This window comes from Ranitomeya imitator, chromosome 6 (assembly GCF_032444005.1).
Source record: "Ranitomeya imitator isolate aRanImi1 chromosome 6, aRanImi1.pri, whole genome shotgun sequence".
Lineage (NCBI taxonomy): Eukaryota > Metazoa > Chordata > Amphibia > Anura > Dendrobatidae > Ranitomeya > Ranitomeya imitator.
The window spans coordinates 429,446,370-429,472,184 of NC_091287.1; the positions used below are offsets into that span (position 1 = coordinate 429,446,370).

The 25,815-nt window shown below is 45.4% G+C and overlaps 1 protein-coding gene across 2 annotated transcripts in view; it reads right to left on the bottom strand.

Annotated features, from left to right (window-relative positions):
• Positions 1-5,876: 5,876 nt before the first annotated feature.
• TCEA1 (transcription elongation factor A1) overlaps positions 5,877-25,815 on the bottom strand; it is a 152,946-nt gene continuing 133,007 nt past the window's right edge. The window contains exon 10 of one of the 2 annotated variants that reach the window (XM_069731349.1): positions 5,877-6,475. In XM_069731349.1, coding sequence (XP_069587450.1) covers positions 6,467-6,475 — 9 coding nt within the window. In that variant the 3' untranslated portion in view covers positions 5,877-6,466. The remainder of the gene's footprint in view (positions 6,476-25,815) is intronic. The other variant, XM_069731351.1, reaches the window with a different exon arrangement.

A 25,815-nucleotide genomic window follows, 5' to 3' on the forward strand; every position in this document is an offset into this window, starting at 1 on the left:
CTGACATGCACTGTGAGCTGTGAGGCCTTATACAGACAGGTGTGTTCCTTTCCAAATCAAGTCCTATTAGTTTAAATAAACACAGCTGACTCCAATGAAGGAGTAGAACCATTTCAGGGAAGATCACAAGGAAATGAACAGCATGTGACAAATATGAGTGTCTGAGCAAAGGGTCTGAATAATTATGACCATGTGATTTCAGTTTTTCTTTTTTTAACAAATATGCAAAAATTTCTACATTTTTTTTTTCAGTGCGTTTCCTGTCCTTATAACAATAGAAGGACAATCTCCATGGTGCCGTCAGGAGGGACATCCTCGAAAAATATATAATTCTTGGCTTTGAGACATGAACAGAATGTGCAGGTAGCATTCAACACAAAACGGCCATCGTCCTGTCTCTTTCTCGCTCCGCATTCCTCTAAAAACCTGCACACCCTGTCCATGTCCTGAAGCAAGGAATTATATATTTAATCGATTTGTGAGTGCGCATATTTCTTCATGCCAACGTTGCATAAACATTGAAAAAAGCCTCTCACTGAGGAGATTGGATTTACTGTACCTGTTATTTCATCTTTTACACTCTTAGCCTATGGGTACACAGCTTTAGGTTTCGGCAGATAAGCTGGCACAGGGATCGGGTTAGGTCATTCAATATGAACCAATTCTTTTTAAAGGGAATCTGTCACCTTATTTTGGCCCTATAAACTGCGGCCACCGCATTAGGGGCTTATCTACAGCATTCTATAATGCTGTAGATAAGCCCCTGATGTAACCTGAAAGATAAGAAAAACAAGTGAGATTATACTCACCCAGGGGTTTTCCCGATTCGGGTCCGATGGGTGTCACAGGTCCAGCACCTCCCATCTTCATACGATGTCATCCTCCTTCCTTCTGCTGCTGCTCCTGCGCAGGCATACTGATTTGCCCTTTTGAGGGCAGCGTAAAGTACTGTAGTGCGCAGGGCCTCTCTGACCTTTCCCGGCCCCTGCGCACTGCAGTACTTTGCTCTGCCCTCAACAGGGCATAGAATTACGCCTGCGCAGGAGCCGTTGACAGAAACAAGGAAGAGGACGACATGGTATAAAGAAGGGAGGCGCCGGACCTGTGAAGCCCATTGAACACGGACCGCCCCTGGGTGAGTATAATCTAACTTGGTTTTTTTTATCTGTCAGGTTACATCAGAGGTTTATCTAGAGCATTACAGAATGCTCTAGATAAGCCCCTAATGGCAGTGGCCGCAGTTTATAGGGCCAAAATGAGGTGACAGATTCCCTTTAACCCCTTTCTGACCTCAGATGGGATAGTACGTCCGAGGTCAAATCCGCTTTGATGTGGGCTCCGGTGGTAAGCCCACATCAAAGCCGCGATGTCAGCTGTTTAGAACAGCTGACACGTGCACGTGAACGAACACGGAAAAATGGTAAATCCCAAGGTCATGCGCGTGCGTGTCAAACGCTAACAGCGGCATTTAACTACCGCTTCCGGCCGCGCGGCCAGGACTGCGCGCATCGCCGACCCCGTCGGGGGTCAGCGATGCATCAGGATAGTAATCATAGAGGTCCTTGAGACCTCTATGGTTACTGATGCCAGTTTGCTGTGAGCGCCACCCTGTGGTCGGCATTCATAGCAAGCCTGTAATTAAGCTACATAGGAGCGATCTGATGATCGTTGCTATGTAGCTGAGCCAATCAGGCTAAGCCAGCTTCTATTAAAGCATGGCAAAAGTGAAAAAAAAAATATGAAAAAAAAAAAATAAATTATATATATATATATATATATATATATATATATATATATATATATATATATATATATATATATATATATATATATATATATATATATATATATATATATATATATATATATATATATATATATATATACACGTTTAAATCACCCCCTTTCGCCCCATTCAAAATAAAACAAAAATAAAATCAAACCTACACATATTTGGTATCACCGCGTTCAGAATCGCCCGATCAATAAAAAAAAAAAAGCATTAACCTGATCGTTAAACAGCGTAGCGAGAAAACAATTTGAACCGCCAAAAAAACGTTTTTTTTTGGTCGCTGCGACACTGCATTAAAATGCAATAACCTGGCGATCAAAAGAACGTATCAGCACCAAAATGGTATCACTAAAAACGACAGCTCAGCATGCAAAAAATAAGCCCTCACCAGACCCCAGATCACGAAAAACGGATTACGGGTAGCGGAAAATGGCGCAGTTTTTTTTTTTTTAGCAAAGTTTGGATTTTTTTTTTTTTTTCCAACACTTGGATAAAAAATAACCTAGACATGTTTGGTGTCTATGAACTCGTAATGACCTGGAGAATCATGATGGCAAGTCAGTTTTAGCATTTAGGGAACCTAGCAAAAAAGCCAAACAAAAAACACGAATGGGATTGCACTTTTTTTGCAAGTTCACCACACTTGGAATTTTTTTTCACATTTTCTAGTACACGTCATGGTAAAACCAATGATGTCATTCAAAAGTACAACTCGTTCCGCAAAAAAAGCCCCCACATGGCCATATTGACAGAAAAATAAAAAAAAGTTATGGCTCTGGGAAGGAGGGGAGTGAAAAACGAACACAGAAAAATGGAAAATCCCACGGTCTTGAAGGGGTTAATAATGCTTACAAACAGTATTGTGGTTTTAGGACAAGCTTATGACAAAACGGAAAGCCTTTTCCTGTACCTCGTCACCTTATTTTCATCAATGGTGAACTTCTAACCAAATCTTCTGTGGTATCCCTTCATCATAACTTTGTTCTAGGAGTTATATTCTCCCAATATCCGTCTATACAATAAAATATCCCAATAGTTAAAGTTGTTGAAAAAGTGAAAAGCTGGCTCCTACATAGTATTCTGGCGTACAGGACCATATTACACATCAGAATGTAGACCTTTGGAATAAGGTTTAAACATAAAATAGGTTAAAAAAAAAAAAGGCAAGACGATTGGAGCTGGGAGCTCCGTAGCCGATTTAATACGGTCTATAGAAGAGGTAGAGGAAATCTTATGCTGCTCGCTATTCTGGGCCAAGTCTTGCAGGATAACTTAGCGAGGATGAGTGAATAAGTGTTTTGAGACATTTCCGCTGTGGGAACTACAATGTTCAGAGTGGAGGTTTGATATAGTTATCATAGCGTAGAATATGGTGTAACCTGAGAAGTTCTTTACTCTGAAGATGTGGTTTGGATTAAGATCTGTGTTCAATTGAGGGGTAAAACTTTTTTTTTTTTATTAAACATAAGAAAAGAAGTGGACTTGTGATCATATTATACATATATTCTTGAGGTATAACCGAAAGAGCCAAACAAAACCAAACCAGGATAACCAAGGTACCTTCTGAAGAAAAAAAAAAGTCAATCCAAACTTGGTTCAACACAGACCTCCCGATAGTTGACCACTGCCTTCTACTACAGATTATTTCTTCCTTTGGCGTCAAAGACAGTGCCTTATCCTGGATCTCCTCAGACCTTTCCAACCGAACTTTTAGGGTATGTGCACACGTTGCGGATTTGGCTGCGGAACCGCAGCAGTTTTTCATGTATTGTACAGTACCATGTAAACCTATGGAAAACCAAAATCTGCAATACACATGCTGCAGAAAATTCTGAGCGGAAACGCTGCGATTTATTTTCTGCAGCATGTCAATACTTTGTGTGGTTTCCGCAGCGTTTTACACCTATTCCATAATAGGAATCCGCAGGTGTAAAAATCGCAGGTTAAATCCGCAGTAAATCCGCAGGGCGTTTTACCTGCTGATTCTGCAGAATCTGAGCGGAAAAATCCGCAACGTGTGCACATACCCTTAGCATCTCCCACACTACTCCCTCAACCCCCGCTCTTTCTGTTGGATTTCCTCAAGGCTCTGTCCTAGGACCTATACTTTTTGTCTATCTATACCCTTTGCCTGAGAATTCATAGTCCATGGCTTCAAGCACCACCTGTACGTCGATGACACTCAGATCTACCTCTCTGGCCCAAACATCACCTCTCTGCTGTCCAGAATGTCTATCAGCCATATCCTCCTTCTCCTCTCCCTTCCTGAAGCTCAATGTGGACAAATCTGAACTCCTTGCCTTTCCTCCATCTCTCGCATCTTCCATACCTGATGTATCTATCACAATAAAAGACACCACACTTTCCCCTGTACCGGAAATCTGCTGCCCCAGAGAAACCCTTGACTTTACCCTGTCCTTCAAACTGCACATCCAAACTCGTTTCACCTCCTGTCGCTTCCAACTCAAAAATATTTCTAGAATTCGTCCTTTCCTCAACCCCCAATCTACTAAAATTCTTGTGCATGCCCTCATCTCCCACAGTGACTACTGCAACATCCTTCTCTTTGGCCTACCTGCTAACACTCTTACACCTGTCAAGTCAGTCCTTACTCTGCTGCCCAATTCAGCTCTCTCCTTGATATTCCTCGGCTTCTCCCCTCTGTAAATTCCTTCATTGGCTCCCAAATAGACAGTATACCCAGTTCAAACTACTAACCGTGACCTACAAAGCCGTCCATAACCTGTCTCCGCCGTATATTTCCAAGCTAATTTCCAGATATCTTCCCTTGCTTAGTCTCCGGTCCTCTCAAGATCTCCTCTGTGCCACACTTGTTTCGTTCCTCATCCAATCGCCTCCAAGACTTCTCCCGAATACCTCCATCCTCTGGATTTCTGTGCTCCAACAAGTTTGTATCTACCACATTCGGATCCTTCAGACGGAACCTGAAAACCCCTCTCCAAGAACGCTTACAACCTGCAATGACCACGTTACCACCTCAACCTACTGTCTCCTTCCCCATCATCTTGTAGGGTCCTCTTCCCTCTATACCAGTTTATCATTGTTGGTCAACTGCCTCCTACTACAGATCTTTTCTTCCTTTGCCCTATCCTGGATCTCCTCATAGCTTTCTAACCACACATTACCTCCTCTCCTCTCTTTGTTGGAATTCCTCAAAGCTCTGTCCTATAGATATTTATTAGACTATTCATCTCTCTCTATTATATTGATCACATCATGAATATGATTAAAAACTAAGACTTTTTAAGTGTGGGTGGTTACAGATGCAGCAATACCAATTATGTGCGCTTGCTATTTTTTTTTTTTTTAAGTACCTGAAAAGTGGTCACTTTATCACTTTCATAATACATTGCAACACTTTTGTATTGCTATGTATTAAGCCTGCCATACTTACAGAATTGCTGTTCTCATTCAAGACTCAAAGGACTACTGAAGTGCAGATGTTCAGTACAGCAATCAGAATAACTCCTACATAAATAACCTAATGTTGTCAGGGGTTTCCACTGATCTTGTATTTTTACTGGATTGGTCTCTTGAGGTACAGTTGTGTCCTTTCCTTTTGCATCCCATCGTGTGCCCAAACAGCAATTTACATCCATATACACAACATTGCTTTATCCCAGGGAACATAATTTATAGGGTGCAGTAATCCTTCTACCTCAGGACTCTGTAAACGTGACATGGTCCCCAAAATTTAAACCTTCTTCCATTCCTATATCCTGCCATTTACAGCCATAAATGGGGTATTGCCATACTCGGGAGAAATTAATACAATTTGGAAAGAAACCATAGAAGAAAAAAAAAAATTATCAGCACACAGCTCTTAGTGGATGATAATCCACTGTGGGACAGATAAGCTGAACATAGGGGTCTGGGCAGAGTAAATGCCCACTATATCCCTAGGTGAAATTCTTGGGGATCTAGTTTTAAAAATGTCATTTGGGGGATTTGTGTTTAATTGTAAATAAAAATGTAGAAAACAGCCAATTTTTTTTTTTTTTTTTTCACAAACCAAAATTTACAAGAAAAATAAAAAAATCATGGCAAAAAAATAACAATCCAGTAATTACAAACAGTCTGTTTTAATGAAAAGCTATATAAAACAAAAATTAAAGCATGACAATTATTAACGGGAATGAAGATCAATCTAACCATGAGCTAACAAAATAACTTAATTTGGTGCCTCGTAGTTAACACTTCTTATTTCATGATTAGAGCATTTCTAACATTTCTGTGAGAATATTCGTTTTCCACAAACGCATTGCAAACTATGTACACGTTCATTACAGCTCAGGGGACTGCGAGGGTGCAAAAGACTATGAAGCATACAATACAAATCGGGATGCGACCTAAAGTTGAATCAATGTTCACACCAGATGCCTCAGCTGTATCCATAAAATGCAATAGGACTCTGTTATAAAAAGACTTTCCTTTTTTCTAAACTTGCACCATAAAATTGTGGCTTCCTAAACTTTTCGAAAGAAAAATTGTTTGAAAGTGTTTCGGTCTTAAAATTCCAAAAGATCCCACAAGTTGAACCCAGCTTCAATTTAAAAAAATGAAGAAAAAAAAAAAAAAAATTTGGAAGAGAACTTTGTCTTCTCAATTACAAAACGGCCTCTTCCTGGTTTTGGTGTCAGAATATGATAAATCTTAGCAAAACTGTAAAGAGAAAGAAAAGAAGAAAAAAACATTAGAATTATTTTTCACTAGTGTTAAAACACTTCTATGGCTGGTTTCAAATATCCATAAATCGCCTCACAGCATGAACTATGATGTACGGACGTGCCACTGATCTCCTGACCCCCAAACTCATCAGTCCGATAGGTACATATGAGGGTGTAGAGCTCAGGTCCATAGACCATGGCCATACTCAGATTATACACAGATGGGTGAAACCAGACTAAAACAATAAAAATTAACAATTATAAACAAAAAAAGTGTATTTTTATTTTGGATTGCCAGGGCCACACAGCATCCTTCTTCCCCCCCCCCCCCCCCGTGCAGGCAACATCCCTAAAGGTACCGTCACACTTAGCGACGCTGCAGCGATACCGACAACGATCCTGATCGCTGCAGCGTCGCTGTTTGGTCGCTGGAGAGCTGTCACACAGACCGCTCTCCAGCGACCAGCAATGCCGGTAACCAGGGTAAACATCGGGTAACTAAGCGCAGGGCCGCGCTTAGTAACCCGATGTTTACCCTGGTTACCATCCTAAAAGTAAAAAAAAACAAACAGTACATACTTACCTACAGCCGTCTGTCCTCCAGCGCTGTGCTCTGCACTCCTCCTGTACTGTCTGTGAGCACAGCGGCCGGAAAGCAGAGCGGTGACGTCACCGCTCTGCTTTACGGCTGACCGACGCTCACAGCCAGTACAGGAGGAGTGCAGAGCACAGCGCTGGAGGACAGATGGCTGTAGGTAAGTATGTAGTGTTTGTTTTTTTTTACTTTTAGGATGGTAACCAGGGTAAACATCGGGTTACTAAGCGCGGCCCTGCGCTTAGTTACCCGATGTTTACCCTGGTTACCAGTGAAGACATCGCTGAATCGGTGTCACACACGCCGATTCAGCGATGTCTACGGGGAGTCCAGCGACGAAATAAAGTTCTGGACTTTCTTCCCCGACCAGCGACAGCACAGCAGGGGCCTGATCGCTGCTGCCTTTCACACTGGACGATATCGCTAGCGAGGACGCTGCAACGTCACGGATCGCTAGCGATATCGTCTAGTGTGACGGTACCTTAACAGTCAGCAGGCACAATATTAAAATCACAGAAACTACTACTACTCAGTCAGCAGGCACAATATTAAAATCACAGAAACTACTACTACTCAGTCAGCAGGCACAATATTAAAATCACAGAAACTACTACTACTCAGTCAGCAGGCACAATATTAAAATCACAGAAACTGCTGCTGCTACTACTACACCACTACCACTACTACTACTACATTCCTTTACTCAAAAATATTAAACAAATTGTAAATGCAAACCCACAAATACATGTGATAAAAATCTGGAAAAGTGTTGGTTAATCTAACACATGCATTGGCTGACAAATAAGTAATATCTATTATTATTATTATTACTACACAAAGGGGTTAGAAGCTCTCTGTTGATCAGCTGTTATATTCCCATTATCCCCTAAAAACCTTTATGGAAAATATACTGACAGCGGAGGTTGGAACCCTAATATACGATTGCCCCCCCCCCCCACATTGACTGTCCCCTTCCTTGTGCCCCGTAGGCCCTATTCTATAAGGGAGAAAAGAAAAAAAGGGGGGAGTTTAGGTAAAGGAACCTAAATATTGCTGTCTATAATGATAGAAGGATCATGACTATTGTCCAAACCACAGTACTAAGTGGTATATGCAAACCATGTACAATAGTTGATCATATTTAGGTTACTAATTTTCACAGCTATATCATCCCATGTGTCTAGTTACATGTCCATAGGTGCAACCCACGTAAATATAATTTAAAATCAAGTGACACGTGCACGCTGATACCAAGTAGAATAAATATAGGGTGGTATCTGATTACATGTAGTCTCCGCCACACTGCTCCAAAGGAACTCCCATGTATACAGGTCAAGATAAATCATGATATAAATGAAATTTCAGTCTGGATGAATCAAGCTAATTAAGAAACTCCGCGCATTTCCCCCTTAGCTTGTGCCATTAGTCCTTGATAAGCACATGTTGGCCGTAGGGCATTAGAGGCTCAGTACTGCTCCATCCCGTTCATGTCAGGGGAAATCCCTTTAGGTGTGATATGCCGCGCCGAGTGCCCAGCCTGAATAAAGACTGCGGCCGGAATTTCAATCCAGTGTCAAGTAGTAACATTCATGCGCTTCACACAATTCCTATCCAGCGCATCCAGAAGCATCTTTCAGGCCGGAAAGAAGTGTCTGCACGCCAGCGTAGACCACAAGTATTGCGTATATAACGAACCACAAATAATTGGGTAAGGGACCATAATATCAATGCTTGCTACTTAATTACTTAAACACAACTATGTAATTGGCAAGTTAAACCACCAGCTCAGGGCACAGCGATGGTTAGCCCATGTGCATCCACATACACCAACCTTCTCTTGGGCTAGTGGGATGATATTATTCTGTTTGGGAAAATGAGTTGTCATGGTGGGGGTCTCCAAATTATATTATAGGGACACTTCAAAAGATAATGTGTTTGTTCTCATGGTGCAAGACACAACCACAATCTGTTAGGCATGTTCATATTAATGCAATGGGACTCACATTTTTATTAGAGATCAACCATAATATCACCACCTTTTTGGACATTACAATTATAATTAAAATGGATGAAACAGGGCATCTATCAACTAAGACATACAGGAAAACATCATTCACTAACAGCCTTTTGGACTGAAAAGCCATCACCCACCAAGACTAAAGAGAGGCGTCCCCAAGGGGCACTACTGTATTATTCGGAGAAATTGCTCCTCTGATACAGACTTCCATTAACAAGCACAACATCTAAATTATTTCTGGAAAGAGAATTAAGCACTTTGAAGCACATTCAAAAGATAGAACAACCTTATTACAAACATAACAGCGAGGAACTAGTGAACAACCTATAAGTATTATTGGCAAATTTTATGATCATGCAGAAGTACAAAATTTCTTACAAAAACACCAAGGTTACTTACCAGTAGCCAGTTTTTCCAGAACCCATGACAGCACACCTGGGAGAAGGATCGGCCTAGCCAAGACAGGAACCTACTGAAATAAAATGGTGGTACCTCTCTCCCGCTTCATTTGGTTACAGAGCATGAGAGGACCTCCCGGTTAATTTACACATACAACCAACACCACATTTTAACCCCTTCCCGACCTGTGACGCCACGTAGGCATCATGAAAGTCGGTGCCAATCCGACCTGTGAAGCCTATGTGGCGTCATGGAGGGATCGCGTCCCTGCAGATCGGGTGAAAGGGTTAACTCCAATTTCACCCGATCTGCAGGGACAGGGGGAGTGCTACTTCAGCCCAGGGGTGGTGGCTTCGCTCCCCTGTGGCTACGATCGCTCTGATTGGCTGTTGAAAGCGAAACAGCCAATCAGAGCGATTTGTAATATTTCACCTAAGAAAACTGGTGAAATAGGGATTTTTGTGTACTCACCGTAAAATCCTTTTCTCCGAGCCATTCATTGGGGGACACAGACCGTGGGGTGTATGCTGCTGCCAATAGGAGGCTGACACTAAGTGATACAAAAAAAGTTAGCTCCTCCCCTGCAGTATATACCCTCCTGCTGACTCTCAGCTAACCAGTTCGGTGCAAAAGCAGTAGGAGATCAATAACAATATATGAGCGTATAGCATGTCATATTCTAAAAAACAAGCATAAGCTAATAACAGGGTGGGAGCTGTGTCCCCCAATGAATGGCTCGGAGAAAAGGATTTTACGGTGAGTACACAAAAATCCCCATTTCTCCTTCGCCTCATTGGGGACACAGACCGTGGGACGTCCCAAAGCAGTCCCTGGGTGGGGACAACAATAGATCAGGCCCTGTGTAACCGCTACTTACAAGTGCGCCACCGCGGCCTGCAGAGTCCGCCTGCCCAGACTCACATCTGTGGAAGTGTGGGAATTATAGTGCTTCAAGAATGCATGCGGACTGGACGAATCCGCAAGCTTGCAGGCGTGCCTTGCTGACGCCTGGTGCCTAGAACCCTTGATAGACAAGGAGATAGGCTGACATCTAGCACGGAAGGACTCCTGGATGGTGAAAAGAATTCACCATGTTATCATGGTCGATGAAACGGCTAAACCCTTCCTGAAAATGTCAGGAAGCCTTACTCTACCGTCAGGAAGCCCAAATAAAATGTCCAACCTTCAGAAGGACGCTGTCCTCAAGACGTACCTACTCAGAGCACTCACTTCGTCCAGAATATGGGGGATCTTATTCCATTTTGTGGACTGGAGCCAAAAGAGATGAGGGAAGAACTATGCCCTCATAACAGTGGTAATACAGTACCACCTTGGTAACAAGGGATGGAGATGGCCTGAGGACAACCTTGCCTCGAAGGTAATAAGGGAAAAAAGTCTGAAAGAGCAAAGAAGCTAGCTCCGAAGACTCGTCAGAGTGAGAATATCGCAGAGGAGAACGGGACGACTTTCCCTGATAGTAAAGTCTGCCCGGATGAAAAAGGAGCCTACTGTAAGGCTCCTAGGAATAATAAGGTCCCAATGATCTAATGGTATGCGATAGGGAAGAACTACGTGTGAAAACTCCCTGTGAGAAAGTCCCTACTTGCAGTTGTGCTGCGATAAGGCGAGAAGATACTAGCTCCGCAAACAAAAAACGGACGTTGTCAGTGCGGATCTCTGAGGATCACTGGGGCCCCTTTCTGCTTCCGAAAGGCTTTCGGAAGCAGTGGAAGGGGAGTTATGGAAACTGGTACCACGGCAGAACCAGAGCATGGAGAGCGATGGCTCTTGGATCTCGAGGCCGAACCACGAACTCGAGTACATTGGCCTTCAGTCTGGATGTCATCCCACCTACAACTGGAGAGCTCCAGTAAGGAAAGATCTGATGGAAGACTTCGGGGTGAAGTTCCCACTGACTTGAGGCGGAACCCTGACGGCTGAATTTGTTTGCCGTTCAGAGTTCTACTTCTGGGATATATGCTGCCGAGATCACCGAATAATAGACTTCGGCCCATCAGAGAAAGTGAGGTACCTCGGTCATGGCGCCTGATCGTGGGTACCTGCTATATGACTGACGTAAGGCACCGCCGTGGCATTATCCAATTGAATTCGGATAGGGTGACCCGCCAGAAGGCAGTGGACCTGATGTAAGACTACCGTTCGGATCTCCAGAACAATGATGGGGAGAAGAAGACTGGCATTGGTAGTTACTAATAACCATTGAACCGGGAGAAAGGCCCTGGATAAAGAAGGAGCTCGGAGACTATTGTCTGAAAGTCTATTTGACTTGCTGAAAACGAGCGGAGCGAAGGAAACCACTTCCATTGTCACCATTTTTCCTCAGAACTCTCTTAGCAAATCGAATGAAATGAGGGGTGAGTAATCAAGTCCTCAGAACTCTCCTTGCGCGAGCTCCCTGTTGAAGGGCCATGACCTTGTCTCGAGGAAGAATTACCATCCTTCTAGAAGTGTGCAGGATCATCCTCAAAAAGGATATCTGCTGGGCTGGAAATGAGGAGAACTTGTCTAAGTGTAGCTGCCAGCCCAGGAGAGAAGGTATCGCAAGAGATATAGACGACTCAGCGTAGTCCTGGAAGGGCGGCTAGACAGACCAAACAGGGCAGGACGAGCACGCCTCTAGAGTGCAAGAGAAACATGACATCCGCCATGATCCGAGCGAACACTCTGGGTGCGGAAGCAAGGCCAAAGGACAAGGTTGTGACATGAAAATGCTGTTGACGAATGGAAAGGCGAAGGAATTTTTGCAGAGGGCAAGCAACCCGAATGTCGATGGATGCCGGAAACTGCACCTTTTTCTGTTGAAGTAATGGCTGAGCGGAGGAACTCCATCCAAAGAAGGAGGACCATTTCAAAGGTTGTTAGAAGTTTGAGGTCCAGGGTCGATCTTACTTTTCGTTCCCCTGTTTGGAACCAAGATCCCTTAGATCTAGACTGTGCTGGACAATCCTTATATAATCCTTTGTCAGTCTCCCGCTCAAAGGATTTGATTGGCCAGTTGTTGCTGGTGTGAATCAAGTTAGTTAAGGTCTCCAGCCAGGAGACCATTGCTCTAGCAATCCATGCGGCCGCTAGGGAGGATAGAGCGCTGGACCCGAAGCCGCAAGACGGAACGAACCAGATTTGCTATCTGACAGTCCGTGGTATTTTTAATTGATGACCCATCAGGTAGGGATACTGGTAGGAATACCACAGGAGATTCTACCCGGTTAATCTGCCCCATGGCAGAATGTGCGGCTGCATCCAGCAGGTCATAGTCTCTTGCCATCTCCTCTTTTCACGGTGCAGAGATAAAAATTAGGCACCCTCGATCCATCAACCTCTTAACAGGGAAGTGGAGAGGAATTGTCCGCCTTCTTGCATCGTCCACTAAATAGTGGTGATGCAGAGGGGGGAGCTCGTACGCCAAAAAGGGTGCCTCTATATGTCCACAGAGTACAGGTCTCCAGGTGGACAGGACAGGTTGTCTGGCGTTAGGCCTGGATGCAGAAGAGGAAACATGGAGACGACACTCCGTGTGCTCGTCTGTTGATGGTGTGGGGAGATCGGTGCCCTTTAAAGGACCCGTCGCCCTTAAAAAACAGGCCAGGCATGGCATCCCACGTAGAGGCTTCTGTCCAGTGAATCGCTTATCCGAATTGAATGGCAAATGCTCTCGAGGGAGTTTAGTCTCTGAAGCTCTGGCAAGCTCAGGCAATATCCAATCCATATTCAGAGCCTTGTTGTCATCAAATCATTGGTGAGGGAGCAGGAAACGAAAAACTTCCGTTTTCTAGATACCTGTATGTTTCTAGACGCCTGCACGTTTCTAGAATACTTGCGGCCCCTGCTAGCCGACGGCTCCCATGTAGGATAGGGACCATGTAGATTGGTCCTGCGAGCACTCCAAACACAGAGGGTACACAGAGGGATTCAATCTCTTGGTCAGAGAACCATGGATTGGTCAGTGAAGAAGTCCACTGAGGGGAACTAAAGGATAAAGCTGGGGTCGGCGGCGGAGGGCTCCTCGGACTGATCAAGCGCCTTTAAGACCAGGAAATATTGGTCATACGCCTTTAAGACCAGGGAATACTGGTCATGAGCCTTTAAGACCAGGAAATACTGGCCATGCGCCTTTAAGATCGGGGAATACCGGCCATGCGCCTTTAAGACCGGGGAATACTGGTCATGCGCCTTTAAGACCAGAGCATACTGGTCATGCACCTTTAAGACCAGAGCATACTGGTCATGCACCTTTAAGACCAGAGAATACTGGTCATGCCCCTTTAAGACCAGAGAATACTGGTCATGCCCCTTTAAGACCAGAGAATACTGGTCATGCCCCTTTAAGACCAGAGAATACTGGTCATGCCCCTTTAAGACCAGAGAATACTGGTCATGCCCCTTTAAGACCAGAGAATACTGGTCATGCACCTTTAAGACCAGAGAATACTGGTCATGCACCTTTAAGACCAGAGAATACTGGTCATGCACCTTTAAGACCAGAGAATACTGGTCATGCACCTTTAAGACCAGAGAATAATGGTCGTGCACCTTTAAGACCAGAGAATACTGGTCGTGCGCCTTTAAGACAAGGGAATACTGGTCATGCGCCTTTAAGACCAGGGAATACTGGTCATGCGCCTTTAAGACCAGGGAATACTGGTCATGCGCCTTTAAGACCAGAGAATACTGGTCATGCACCTTTAAGACCAGAGAATACTGGTCATGCACCTTTAAGACCAGAGAATACTGGTCATGCACCTTTAAGACCAGAGAATAATGGTCGTGCACCTTTAAGACCAGAGAATACTGGTCGTGCGCCTTTAAGACCAGGGAATACTGGTCATGCGCCTTTAAGACCAGGGAATACTGGTCATGCGCCTTTAAGACCAGGGAATACTGGTCATGCGCCTTTAAGACCAGAGAATACTAGTCATGTGCCTTTAAGACCAGGTACTTCCTTACCCGGGTACTGATGTAGAGTCGATGTGCCCCTTTAATGCAAAAATACTGTCACCCCAGTGTGAGCTGGCCGGGTGGACCAAGATGGCCACCGGGAGCTGCAGAGTTGATAAAATCTCGCAGAGAGCGAGAAGCGCCAATTTGGGGGGCGGAGCCACAGACACGATGTTGAATAGGCCCAAGCCGGGGCCTAAATTTCTGTAGCCGGCGGGCGACACCAGCGGGGCGTTCCAGGCAAGACTTCCAGGATGCGGCCTACAAATGGGCCGAAGCCTGGGACTAAATTTTTGCAGCCATCCAGAGCGTTACCTCAGAGAGGTGGGCCACAGGGAAGTGGCTGAGGCTGCCTGTCAGCATGTGGATATCCCACTGAAGATGGATCCATTCACCATTGGTGCGCGTCCCGGCATGGAGCCGCTGCGGATGTGGGTTTCAGCGCTGTTCTGTGCAGCGTGGACGGTGCAGGGATAAGCCTCAATCCATCATCCGTTTGTTAGGGAGGTGGAGAGGAACCGTCCGCCTCCTTGTGCCATCCGCTTTCACAGTGGTGGGACAGTGGGGGCTGCTCGGACGCCATAGAGAGGGGCCTCTGTACAGCCACAGAGTTCAGTCCGGGTGGACAGGGCCAGTTGTCCGGCATTAGGCCTGGCTCCAGGAGAGGATACATGGAGGCGACACTCCATGTGGTCGCCTGCTGCTGGTGTGGGGAGATCGGGACCATGAAAGGAACCGTCGCCCCTGAAGTGAGCTCAGGCATGGCTTCCCACGTCGCAGGAGAGGGTACGGGGAGGTATACTCGCCGTGCTCGCCTGTTGATGGTTCGGGGGAGATCGGAACCTTGAAAGGAACCGTCGCCCCCTTCACTCCGTTAATTAAAAAATTAAAATTTACAGAAAAGTAAACAATAAAATAAAAACGTTGGGGTCTGAAACAGACCCATGTGCCTCCTACAGACACTAAGCAAGAACTGGTTAGCTGAGAGCCAGCAGGAGGGTATATACTGCAGGGGAGGAGCTAACTTTTTTTGTATCACTTAGTGTCAGCCTCCTATTGGCAGCAGCATACACCCACGGTCTGTGTCGCCCAATGAGGCGAAGGAGAAATATTACAATCCAGCCATGGCCGATGCTGCAATATCATCGGCCATGGCTGGAAACACTGATCTGCCCCCCCGATCTCCCCCTCCCCCCCGATCTCCTCCCCAGTCCTCCGTCCTGTGCTCCGCTCCCCTCTGTCGTCCTGTCTGCTCCCCATCCTCCTGTCCACTCCCCCCCCCCCTCATACTTGCCGAGCCTCCCAGTGTCCATCCGTCTTTTCCATGGGTGCCGCCATCTTCCAAAATGGCGGGCGCATGCGCAATACGCCCACCGAATCTGCCGGCCGGCCGATTCGTTCCAGGTACATTGTGATCACTGTGATAAAACCTATCACAGTTACCAAAATAAAAAAAAAATAGTAAATAACCCCCCCCACCCCCCTTTATCACCCCCATAGGTAGGGACAACAATAAAATAAAGAAAATATATTTTTTTCCCCACTAGGGTTAGAACTAGGGTTAGAACTAGGGTTAGGGCTAGGGTAAGAATTAGGCTATGTGCACACGGTGCGGATTTGGCTGCGGATCGGCCGCTGCGGATTCGTAGCAGTTTTCCATCAGGTTTACACTACCATGTAAACCTATGGAAAACCAAATCCGCTGTGCCCATGGTGGGGAAAATACCGCGTGGAAATGCTGCGTTGTATTTTCCACAGCATGTCAATTAATTGTGCGGATTCCGCAGCGTTTTACACCTGTTCCTCAATAGGAAGCCACAGGTGAAATCCGCACAAAAAACACTGGAAATCCACGGTAAATCCGCAGATAAAACGCAGTGCCTTTTACCTGCGGATTTTTCAAAAATGGTGTGGAAAAATCTCACGAATCCGCAACGTGGGCACATAGTCTTAGGGTTGGAATTAGGGTTAAGATTAGGCTTGTGGTTAGGGTTATGGTTTGGGGTGTGTTGGGGTTAAAGTTGTGGTTGGGATTAGGGTTACGGGTGTGTTGGGGTTAGGGTTGTGATTAGGGTTATGGTTACAGTTGGGATTAGGGTTAGGGGTGTGTTGGGGTTAGTTTTGGAGGTAGAATTGAGGGGTTTCCACTGTTTAGGCACATCAGGGGTCTCCAAACGCAACATGGCGCCACCATTGATTCCAGCCAATCTTGCCTTCAAAAAGTCAAATGGTGCTCCCTCCCTTCCGAGCCCTAACGTGCGCCCAAACAGTGGCTTACCCCCACATATGGGGTACCAGCATACTCGGGACAAACTGGGCAACAACTATTGGGGTCCAATTTCTCCTGTTACCCTTGCGAAAATAAAAAATTGCTTGCTAAAACAATTTTTGAGGAAAGAAAAATGATTTTTTATTTTCACGGCTCTGCGTTATAAGCTTCTGTGAAGCACTTGGGGGTTCAAAGTGCTCACCACACATCTAGATAAGTTCCTTGGGGGGGTCTAGTTTCCAAAATGGGGTCACTTGTGCGGGGTTTCTACTGTTTAGGCACATCAGGGGCTCTGCAAACGTAACATGATGCCCGCAGACCATTCCATCAAAGTCTGCATTCCAAAACATCACTACTTCCCTTCCGAGCCCGGACGTGTGCCCAAACAGTGGTTCCGCCCAACATATGGGGTATCAGCGTACTTAGGACAAACTGGACAACTTTTGGGGTCCAATTTCTCCTGTTACTCTTCTGAAAATAAAAAATTGCAGGCTAAAAAATAATTTTTGGAGGAAAGAAATTATTTTTTATTTTCCCGGCTCTGCGTTTTAAACTTCTGTGAAGCACTTGGGGGTTTAAAGTTGTCACCACACATCTAGGTTAGTTCCATGGGAGGTCTAGTTTCCAAAATGGGGTCACACGTGGGGGGAGCTCCAATGTTTAGGCACACAGGGGCTCTCCAAAAGCGACATGGTGTCCGCTAACGATTGGAGCTAATTTTTTCATTCAAAAAGTCAAATGGCGCTCCTTCTCTTCCAAGCCCTGCCGTGTGCCCAAACAGTGGTTTATCCCCATATGTGAGGTATCAGTGTACTCAGGAAAAATTGCCCAACACATTTTAGGATCCAGTTTATCCTGCTGCCCATGTGGAAATGAACAAATTGTGGCTAAAAGAAATTTTTTGTGAAAAGTACTTTTTCATTATTACGGATCAATTTGTGAAGCACCTGGGGGTTCAAAGTGCTCAATATGCATCTAGATAAGTTCCTTGGGGGGTCTAGTTTCCAAAATGGGGTCACTTGTGGGGGAGCTCCAATCTTTAGGTACACAGGGGCTCTTCAAACATGACATGGTGTCCGCTAACGATTGGAGCTAATTTTTCATTCAAAAGTCAAATGGCGCTCCTTCCCTTCCGAGCATTGCCGTGCGCCCAAACAGTGGTCCCGTCCCCCCCCCCCCCCACCACCACCACCACATATGGGGTATCGGCATACTCAGGACAAATTGTACAATAACTTTTGGGGTCCAGTTTCTGTTTTTACCTTTGGGAAAATAAAAAAAATATTTGCTAAAATATCATTTTTGTGACTAAAAAGTTAAATGTTCATTTTTTCTTTCCATGTTGCTTCTGCTGCTGTGAAATACCTGAAGGTTTAATAAACTTTTTGAATGTGGTTTTGAGCACCTTGAGGGGTGCAGTTTTTAGAATGGTGTCACATTTGGGTATTTTCAGCCATATATACCCCTCAAACTGACTTCAAATGTGAGGTGGTGCCTAAATAAATGGTTTTGTAAATTTCGTTGTAAAAATGAGAAATCTATGGTCAAATTTTAACCCTTATAACCTTCCTAGCGGAAAAAAATTTTGTTTCCAAAATTGTGCTTATGTAAAGTAGACATGTGGGTAATGTTATTTATTAACTATTTTGTGTCACAACTCTCTCGTTTAACAGAATAAAAATTTGAAAATTGCGAAATTTTCTAAATTTTCGCCAAATTTCCATTTTTTTCACAAATAAACGCCAAATTTATTGGCCTAAATTTATCACTAACATGAAGCCCAATATGTCACGAAAAAAAAAAATCTCAGAACCGCTAGGATCCGTTGAAGCGTTCTGAGTCATTACCTCATAAAGGGACACTGGTCAGAATTACAAAAACGGCCAGGTCATTAAGGTCAAAATAGGCTGGGTCATGAAGGGGTGAAAACACTCCCAATTATAGTGCATACCCATGTAGTGAAAAGGGAGGGGAGGGACTATAGGAGTGCAGTCATGGGCTCTGGAAAAAACAGCTACCGGTAAGTAACCTTGGTGTTTTCCCTTCTCCCATGACAGCACACCTGAGAGGCTTTTGGAGAATCTGAAACAACTTAATGAGGGACCACCGCTTGCAGTACCCTTCTACCAAAGAGTAAGTCAGCAGAGGAGGATAGCTCTCATCTATAGTGCCCAAAGAAGGTGGATGGTGAGGATCAGGTTGCGGCCTTACAGATTTGATCAATTGATAACTCTGCCTTCTCCGCCCAGGAGGTCTCAACAGTTCTGGTGGAATGAGCCTGAATGCCATCAGGAATTGGAGAACCACTAGCAGAGTAAGCAAAACTAATGGCCTCCCAAAGGCTAAGTTCACATTACATTAAAGCAGCCCGTTCAACACATGCGTTAAACGGGCTGCGTTAATGCAAGTGCCGAAATGTGATTGAGCTAGCGCAGATAGAGCTAGGAGATGCTCTATCTGCACTAGCGGTGACGGACCCGGAAACGCTGCAGCCCACATCCCAGGGTCCGTCACTCAATAACGGCACATCGCTAGAGCACGCCATGGCGTAATTAACTGACTGTGTTACACCACGGTGTAACGCAGTCCGTCTAATGGACTGCCTATAACATAATGTGAACCAAGCTTAATCCATTTTGCAATCCTTTTGACACCCCGTAACCCTTCCCATTAGCCTGGAAGGCTACGAATAGGGATTAGGTGTAACTCCACTGGCTAGTCACAGATATATATTGTAACAGTGCCCTTCTAACGTCAAGATTATGAAACTTCCTCTCTCCCGGATTAGGGTTATTACAGAAGGAGGGTAGGACAATCTCTTGACTTCGATTAAACTTTTTTGCTACCTTCGGAAGATAAGCCGGATCAGGCCTTAAACCCGACTATCTTCATATTTGTGTATAAGGAAAGTTTATAGAAAGGGCCTGTAAGTCACTCACTAGCTGATGTTAGTGCCACTAATATGATCGTTTTTGGGGCAAGGTATTTTGCTAATAACTACTGCACAGGTTCAAGTGGCTCTTTGGTCAAAGCATCTAGTACCAGGTTCAAATCCCATAGGGGGACCTTTGGGATTGGGACTGGTATGGATTTATAGCAGCATTTTATGAACCTTGCCACTCAAGTATTAGTCACAAGGTTATAACTATATAATGCACCCAAAGCAGACACCTGGCCTTTAAGGGTACAAGTAGCCAATCCCTGTTCAACCACCAACTGAAGGAACTCTAGAATGGGACAGATTACAGGCTTTTGGCCTAATTGCTTTCCTAAAAATTTTTAACATTTTCTGTATGTCCTGCCGCTTATTCTTGCTATGGGTTTCCTACTTTTTTAGCAAGGTGGAAACTAGCCCGGTGAAAACCCCCTGCTACTCTGTACTGCCCTTCCAAATTCCACGCTGCTAGATGGAAGCCCTTTACTTAGGTGTGGAATACTGGCCCCAGCATAAGGTGGACCGGGATCACCGGCAGGTTCCATGGATCTGATGGAGACATTATCCTTAGAGAAAACCAAGGTCTTTTTGGCCAGAAGGGAGCAATCAAAACTCGCCTGATCCTCCCGATTTTCCTCACGACCGCTTTGACCATCGTTACTGGAGGAAAGGCGTAAGCAATCCTGAAGTCCCAGAGAATCTGGAGAGAGTCTACTGTGAATGGGTTTTCCCTGGGGTTCAGGGAACATAACCTTTTTACCTTCCTGTTGTGCCTGTCAGCAAAGAGATCTATTTCCAGCAACCCCCAATACATGGACTATCTCCTGGAACACTCTGCGGTTTAGGGCCCATTCACCCTGTTTTAGTCTGTTGCGGTTTTGAAAGTCTGTCTTGCCGTTCTCTGCTCCCCTTATGTGTAGTGCCGTAAGGGACAAAAGATGTTGTGCTGTCATCTGGAGGATGTTGTTTGCTGCTGCTATCATTAGGGAGTGGGACCTTGTTTCCCCCTGGTGATTTATGTATGCCACTGTGGCCCAACCGGATATGGGTGACCCATGGGTAGAGGGAGAAAGCTTTCTAGAGCCCTTTCTACTCCCCCACAATTCTTTTAAATTTGATGACGTTTCCAGCTCTGGGGGTGCCCAAAACCCCTGAATTGTCTGATATCTCAGGTTTGCCCTCCAACCTGAGATGCTCACGTCTGTCGTGATTATGTCGCTTACTCGCCTTACCCATGGGACTCCTGATGTCAATTTCATCCTGTCTGTCCACCCTCTGAGGGAGTTCCTGACCTCCGATGATAGATCTACCCTCCCTTCTAAACGCCCTTTTAGCAATCTCTGTGCCGACAGTATCTCCCATTGCAGCTGCCTGGTATGGAATTGGGATCATTTGAGTGCTGGGATGCAGGACCTTAAGGTTCCCAATAGGGACAATGTTTTCCTCAGGGACATCTGTGGAAGTTCTATGGCTACCGAGGGTAGGTTCACCACCTTCTCTACCTTGATGTTGGGCAAGAAGCAAGACTACAGCTAAGAGTTCAGGACAAAGCCCAAGAAGGTCAGCATCTTTAGGGTTTGTAGCTTTGATTTTTGAGTGTTCATCATCCAGCCCAGTTCTTGTAAGATTACGGACACCTCTTTCAACTGCATAGCACAGTTGTCCTCCGATCTTCCTACTATTAAAAGTCGTCCAGATAAAGAACGATGATTATGCTCTGGATATGGAAGGCCGTCACTCTGCTATCACTTTGGTGAACACTCTCAAGGCTATTGACAACCCAAAGGGAAATGAAAATATGTCTGACTTTGCCTTGAATGTATAGGGACACCCTCAGGTATCTCTGTCTTGATGGATTGGGATGTGATAGTAAGCATCCTTTAAGTCGACTAGCACCATAAAACAATTATGATGAAGAAGCTTTATGGTTATAGTCACCGACTACATCTTGAAGGTGTGATTTTTTCTTTTTACCCAGTGATTGAGACCACCTCTGAGATTTAGGATTGTTCTGGATGAGCCATCCGGGTTCTTTATAAAATCCTCTTGCTTTTTGTTCACCCAAAACCTTAAAGGACCCGTTTATCTACTAGGCCCAGAATCTCTGTCTCTAGGGCAAGTTGTTCTCCTGCCGATCTTCTGATTTGGGGTTACTACAAATGTTTGCCACGTCAGATGGTAAAACTATCTTCAGGCCTTTTCTCACTATATTCAGAACCCAGGTGCTGGAGATGTTCTCCCAGGCCTGAACAAAGAGGGAAAGCCTCCCCCTACTGCTGTTCTGCAGTCATTGTGAGTGGAGGAAGGACCACCAAACATGAATCCAGACTCTGTTTCTACTACTATCCTCCCACTTCCTTGTTTCCCCCGAAGGACGCCCCCTATTGATTTTTTTTCCTCCGAAAGGAAGATCTTCTTGGCTCCCCTGAGAAAGCCATTCTTCCAGTCACCAGCTTTCTCCAGGATGTCAAGCTTTTTGCCAAACAAAAACTGCCCATCACACGGTAAAGAACATAAAACTTGTGCTTAGACTGTAGATCTCCTTGACAGCCCATAGGCCATAAGGCCCGTCTTGTCGTGTTTGATAGACCAGCAGACCTGGCTGCCAGTCTCACAGATTCAGCGGCCAGGAATACAGGGGCTCCATGCAAAAAAGAGACATGTTTGACAGGATTCTATCCCTTGACACCTTGGACTTGAGCTGCTTCTCCAGATGTGGTAGCCAAATCATTTGGGAAAGTGTGGTAGAAGTTCCAGCGATCGCTGGTTTTAGACCTCCCGCTGCCACTACTCATGTGTGTCTTGGATAAGTATCTGCCTTATCTAAAGGGTCCCTGAGTACTCAGTCTTCCAAGGGAAGCGCTGACCTCTTAGATGACCTGGACACAGCACCATCGATTCTAGGGACCTTGTCCCACAACTCTGTTTCCTTCTCCTCTAAGAGATATCTCCTTTTTGAGGATGAGTGCAGAGCACCAAATTTCTCCGGGGTACTCTACTCTCTATTAATGAGAGCCCGGACCTTAGTGTTGACTGGAAAAGTACGTTTTCTCTTTTCCTCTAATCCTCCAAACATAACGTCCTCAAGAGACTAGGCTGCCTTCTCCTCCTTTAGACCCATAGTTCTAATGGCCTTAAGTAGCTTATCCATGTCCTCCATGGGAAAGCACCATCTGCCCCTCGTATCACTGCCCGAGGAGGAGGAGGACTAAGTATAGCATTGACCCTGTGATGATTTTGGAGAGGAATCGGATTTAGAAGAAAACTGTCCACGCTTTTTCTTCCCTCTTTTCAGCAGGGTTTTAAAGGGAGCCCTCCACTTCAGATGTAATAACAGACTTAAGGTTTGATACAAAGTCAGGGGTCTCCTCACTAAATGTTCTGTGGATGCAGCCGGAGCAGAGGTCCTTCTGACAGTCCACCGCTAGGGGGCTTTTGCAAAGTACGCACTCTCTGCTCCTCTTTACGCTAGCTTTCCCAGCAGGCCTGTCCTAATGATTTAAACAAACAATAAGGGTCCCATTAACAAAATGATGACATTCACAGAGATCCCGACGATTGCCTGCCCCTTCAAAAGCCAACCAGGCATGCAGTCCTGTTCCAGTATCCCGGCGTAGCTTAGGGCTTCGCCATCTTGCTTCCGGCACACTTCCATGACGTCACTTGGGCATGCCCATACCCAGCGTACCCTGTGACCGCAGTGGTACTCGCCGGATGTTGCCCCAGCCGCTCTACTATGCCGAGAACAGCAGGTCGCCGGCACAGGGAGCGCAGCAGGGGGGAGGACGACGTGGCGAACCGAGTCAGGACAGCGCTGACTGTGCCGAGGCCCCGGGGGACCCGTGGACAGCACTTCCAGCCACCCAAAGGCGGGAGCCACAGGTACGCAACCTGCTCTTCTGACGTCAGGACCTTTTCCTTTCACCCATTACAGGTTACTGCCGATTTCAGCACAGGAATCCAAACAAATTCAAAGTCACCAATTTTCTTCAAAGTGTGGTCACGGGGAGAACATTCAAGTGTCTATACTTTGGAAATTGCAGAATCACAGGGGTTGTTAATCTTTTTAGGCCTACATGACCACTTAAGTATATTGGTAAGGCCAAAATGGAGCTTAGAAACAAAGTTAGCGACCAATTGGGAGATATAAAGAACTCAAGAGACACCCCAATCTCAAGGCATATTAGGCAACTACACAAGGGGAGCCTTGATTGCTTTGGATTTTAGTATCAGACGAAATCCAACCATCATCGGGGTGAGGAGATTGGAACTGAAGAATGCTCCAGAAGTAGACAAAGTGGATCTATTGTATTCGGTCTCAATGAACAGTTCCACTTTGGCTGCTTTTTATAAGTTCAATTTACCCAATAGGTCGATTCTCATAAATTTCACAATCCTTCCTTTTCACCTTGATATTTCCAAAAATCCCCGTAAACACTTATATAGCATCTATTTCTAGCATTATTTTGATTATTATTGAGGACCTTTTTTTCCCTGTCAAAATCTAACTGACACAGATGGGTATTAGGATAAATGTAATATTTCTTTCAGAAATGATTCTGGGGTGGTTTATTCAAGGTGAAAATCTGGTGACTATGTGGTCTAGATAGAAAATTCAGACACATCAATTTCATATTCTTATTAGCACCTAGTATATATTATTCCATGTATGGAAGAGGGTATTAATTCTCTCTAGATAATTACTGGCCACTCATTGGGGTGGTTTTGGTAACTGAACTTACCGTATATAATACATTGGTCCCAACATTTCCAATTGTTGTGCATTAATAAGGTACAAGTAATTAAGTAACAAGCTTAATTCATGGCCCCTAAGCATTTCTTGCTGGAATGCATTGATATCTTGGTGCCTTACCCAATTATTGTGGTTCGTTATACGATATACCATATATACTCGAGTACAAGCCGAGATTTTCAGCCCAAATTTTTGGGCTGAAAGTGCCCCTCTGGGCTTATACTCGAGTCAAGGTGGGCGGCAGGGTCGGCGGGTGAGGGGGAGAGGGCGCTGAGGTATACTTACCTAGTCCCAGCGATCCTGGCGCTCCCCCTGCCGTCCCACGGTCTTCTGTGCTGCAGCGTCTTCCCCTCTTCAGCGGTCACGTGGGACCGCTCATTAGAAAAATGAATAGGCGGCTCCACCTCCCATAGGGGTGGAGCCGCGTATTCATTTCTCTAATCAGCGGTGCCGGTGACCGCTGATAGAGAAAGAGGCTGCGGCACCGAAGACAGCTGTGACAGGCAGAGGGAGCGTCAGGATCGCTGGGACTAGGTAAGTATTTTATATTCACCTGTCCGCGTTCCAGCCGCCGGGCGTCGCTCCATCTTCCCGGCGTCTGCGCTCTGACTGTTCAGGTCAGAGGGCGCGATGACTCATAGTGTGCGTGGCGCCCTCTGCCTGATCAGTCAGAGCAGAGACGCCGGGAAGATGGAGGCGCCAGGACCGGACGCTGGGAGCTGCAAGCAAGAGAGGTGAGTATGTGTTTTTTTTTTTTTATTGCAACAGCAGCGGCACAGATTTATGTGGAGCATCTATGGGGATATATGAACGGTGCAGAGCATTGTATGGGGCACAGATATGGGGCACAATGAACGGTGCAGAGCACTGTATATGGGGCACAGCTATGGGGCACAATGAACAGTGCAGAGCACTGTATATGGGGCACAGCACTGTATATGGGGCACAGCTATGGGGCACAATGAACGGTGCAGAACACTGTATAAGGGGCACAGCTATGGGGCACAATGAACGGTGCAGAGCACTGTATATGGGGCACAGCTATGGGGAAATATGAATGGTGCAGAGCACTATATGGCACAGCTATGGGGAAATAATGATCTATTTTTATTTTTGAAATTCACCGGTAAATGCTGCATTTCCACCCTAGGCTTATACTCGAGTCAATAAGTTTTCCCAGTTTTTTGTGGCAAAATTAGGGGGGTCGGCTTATACTCGAGTATATACGGTACTTTCGGTCCAGGCTGGAAAGCAGGGACGTAGTTCCAGCCCGACATACTTCTGGACGTGTTGGAGGGTACACGTGTAGTGATGAACGAGTGTACTCGTCGCTCGGGTGGTCTCCGAGTATTTATGACTACTCGGAGATTAAGTTTTCATCACGGCAGCTGAATGATTTACAGCTATTAGC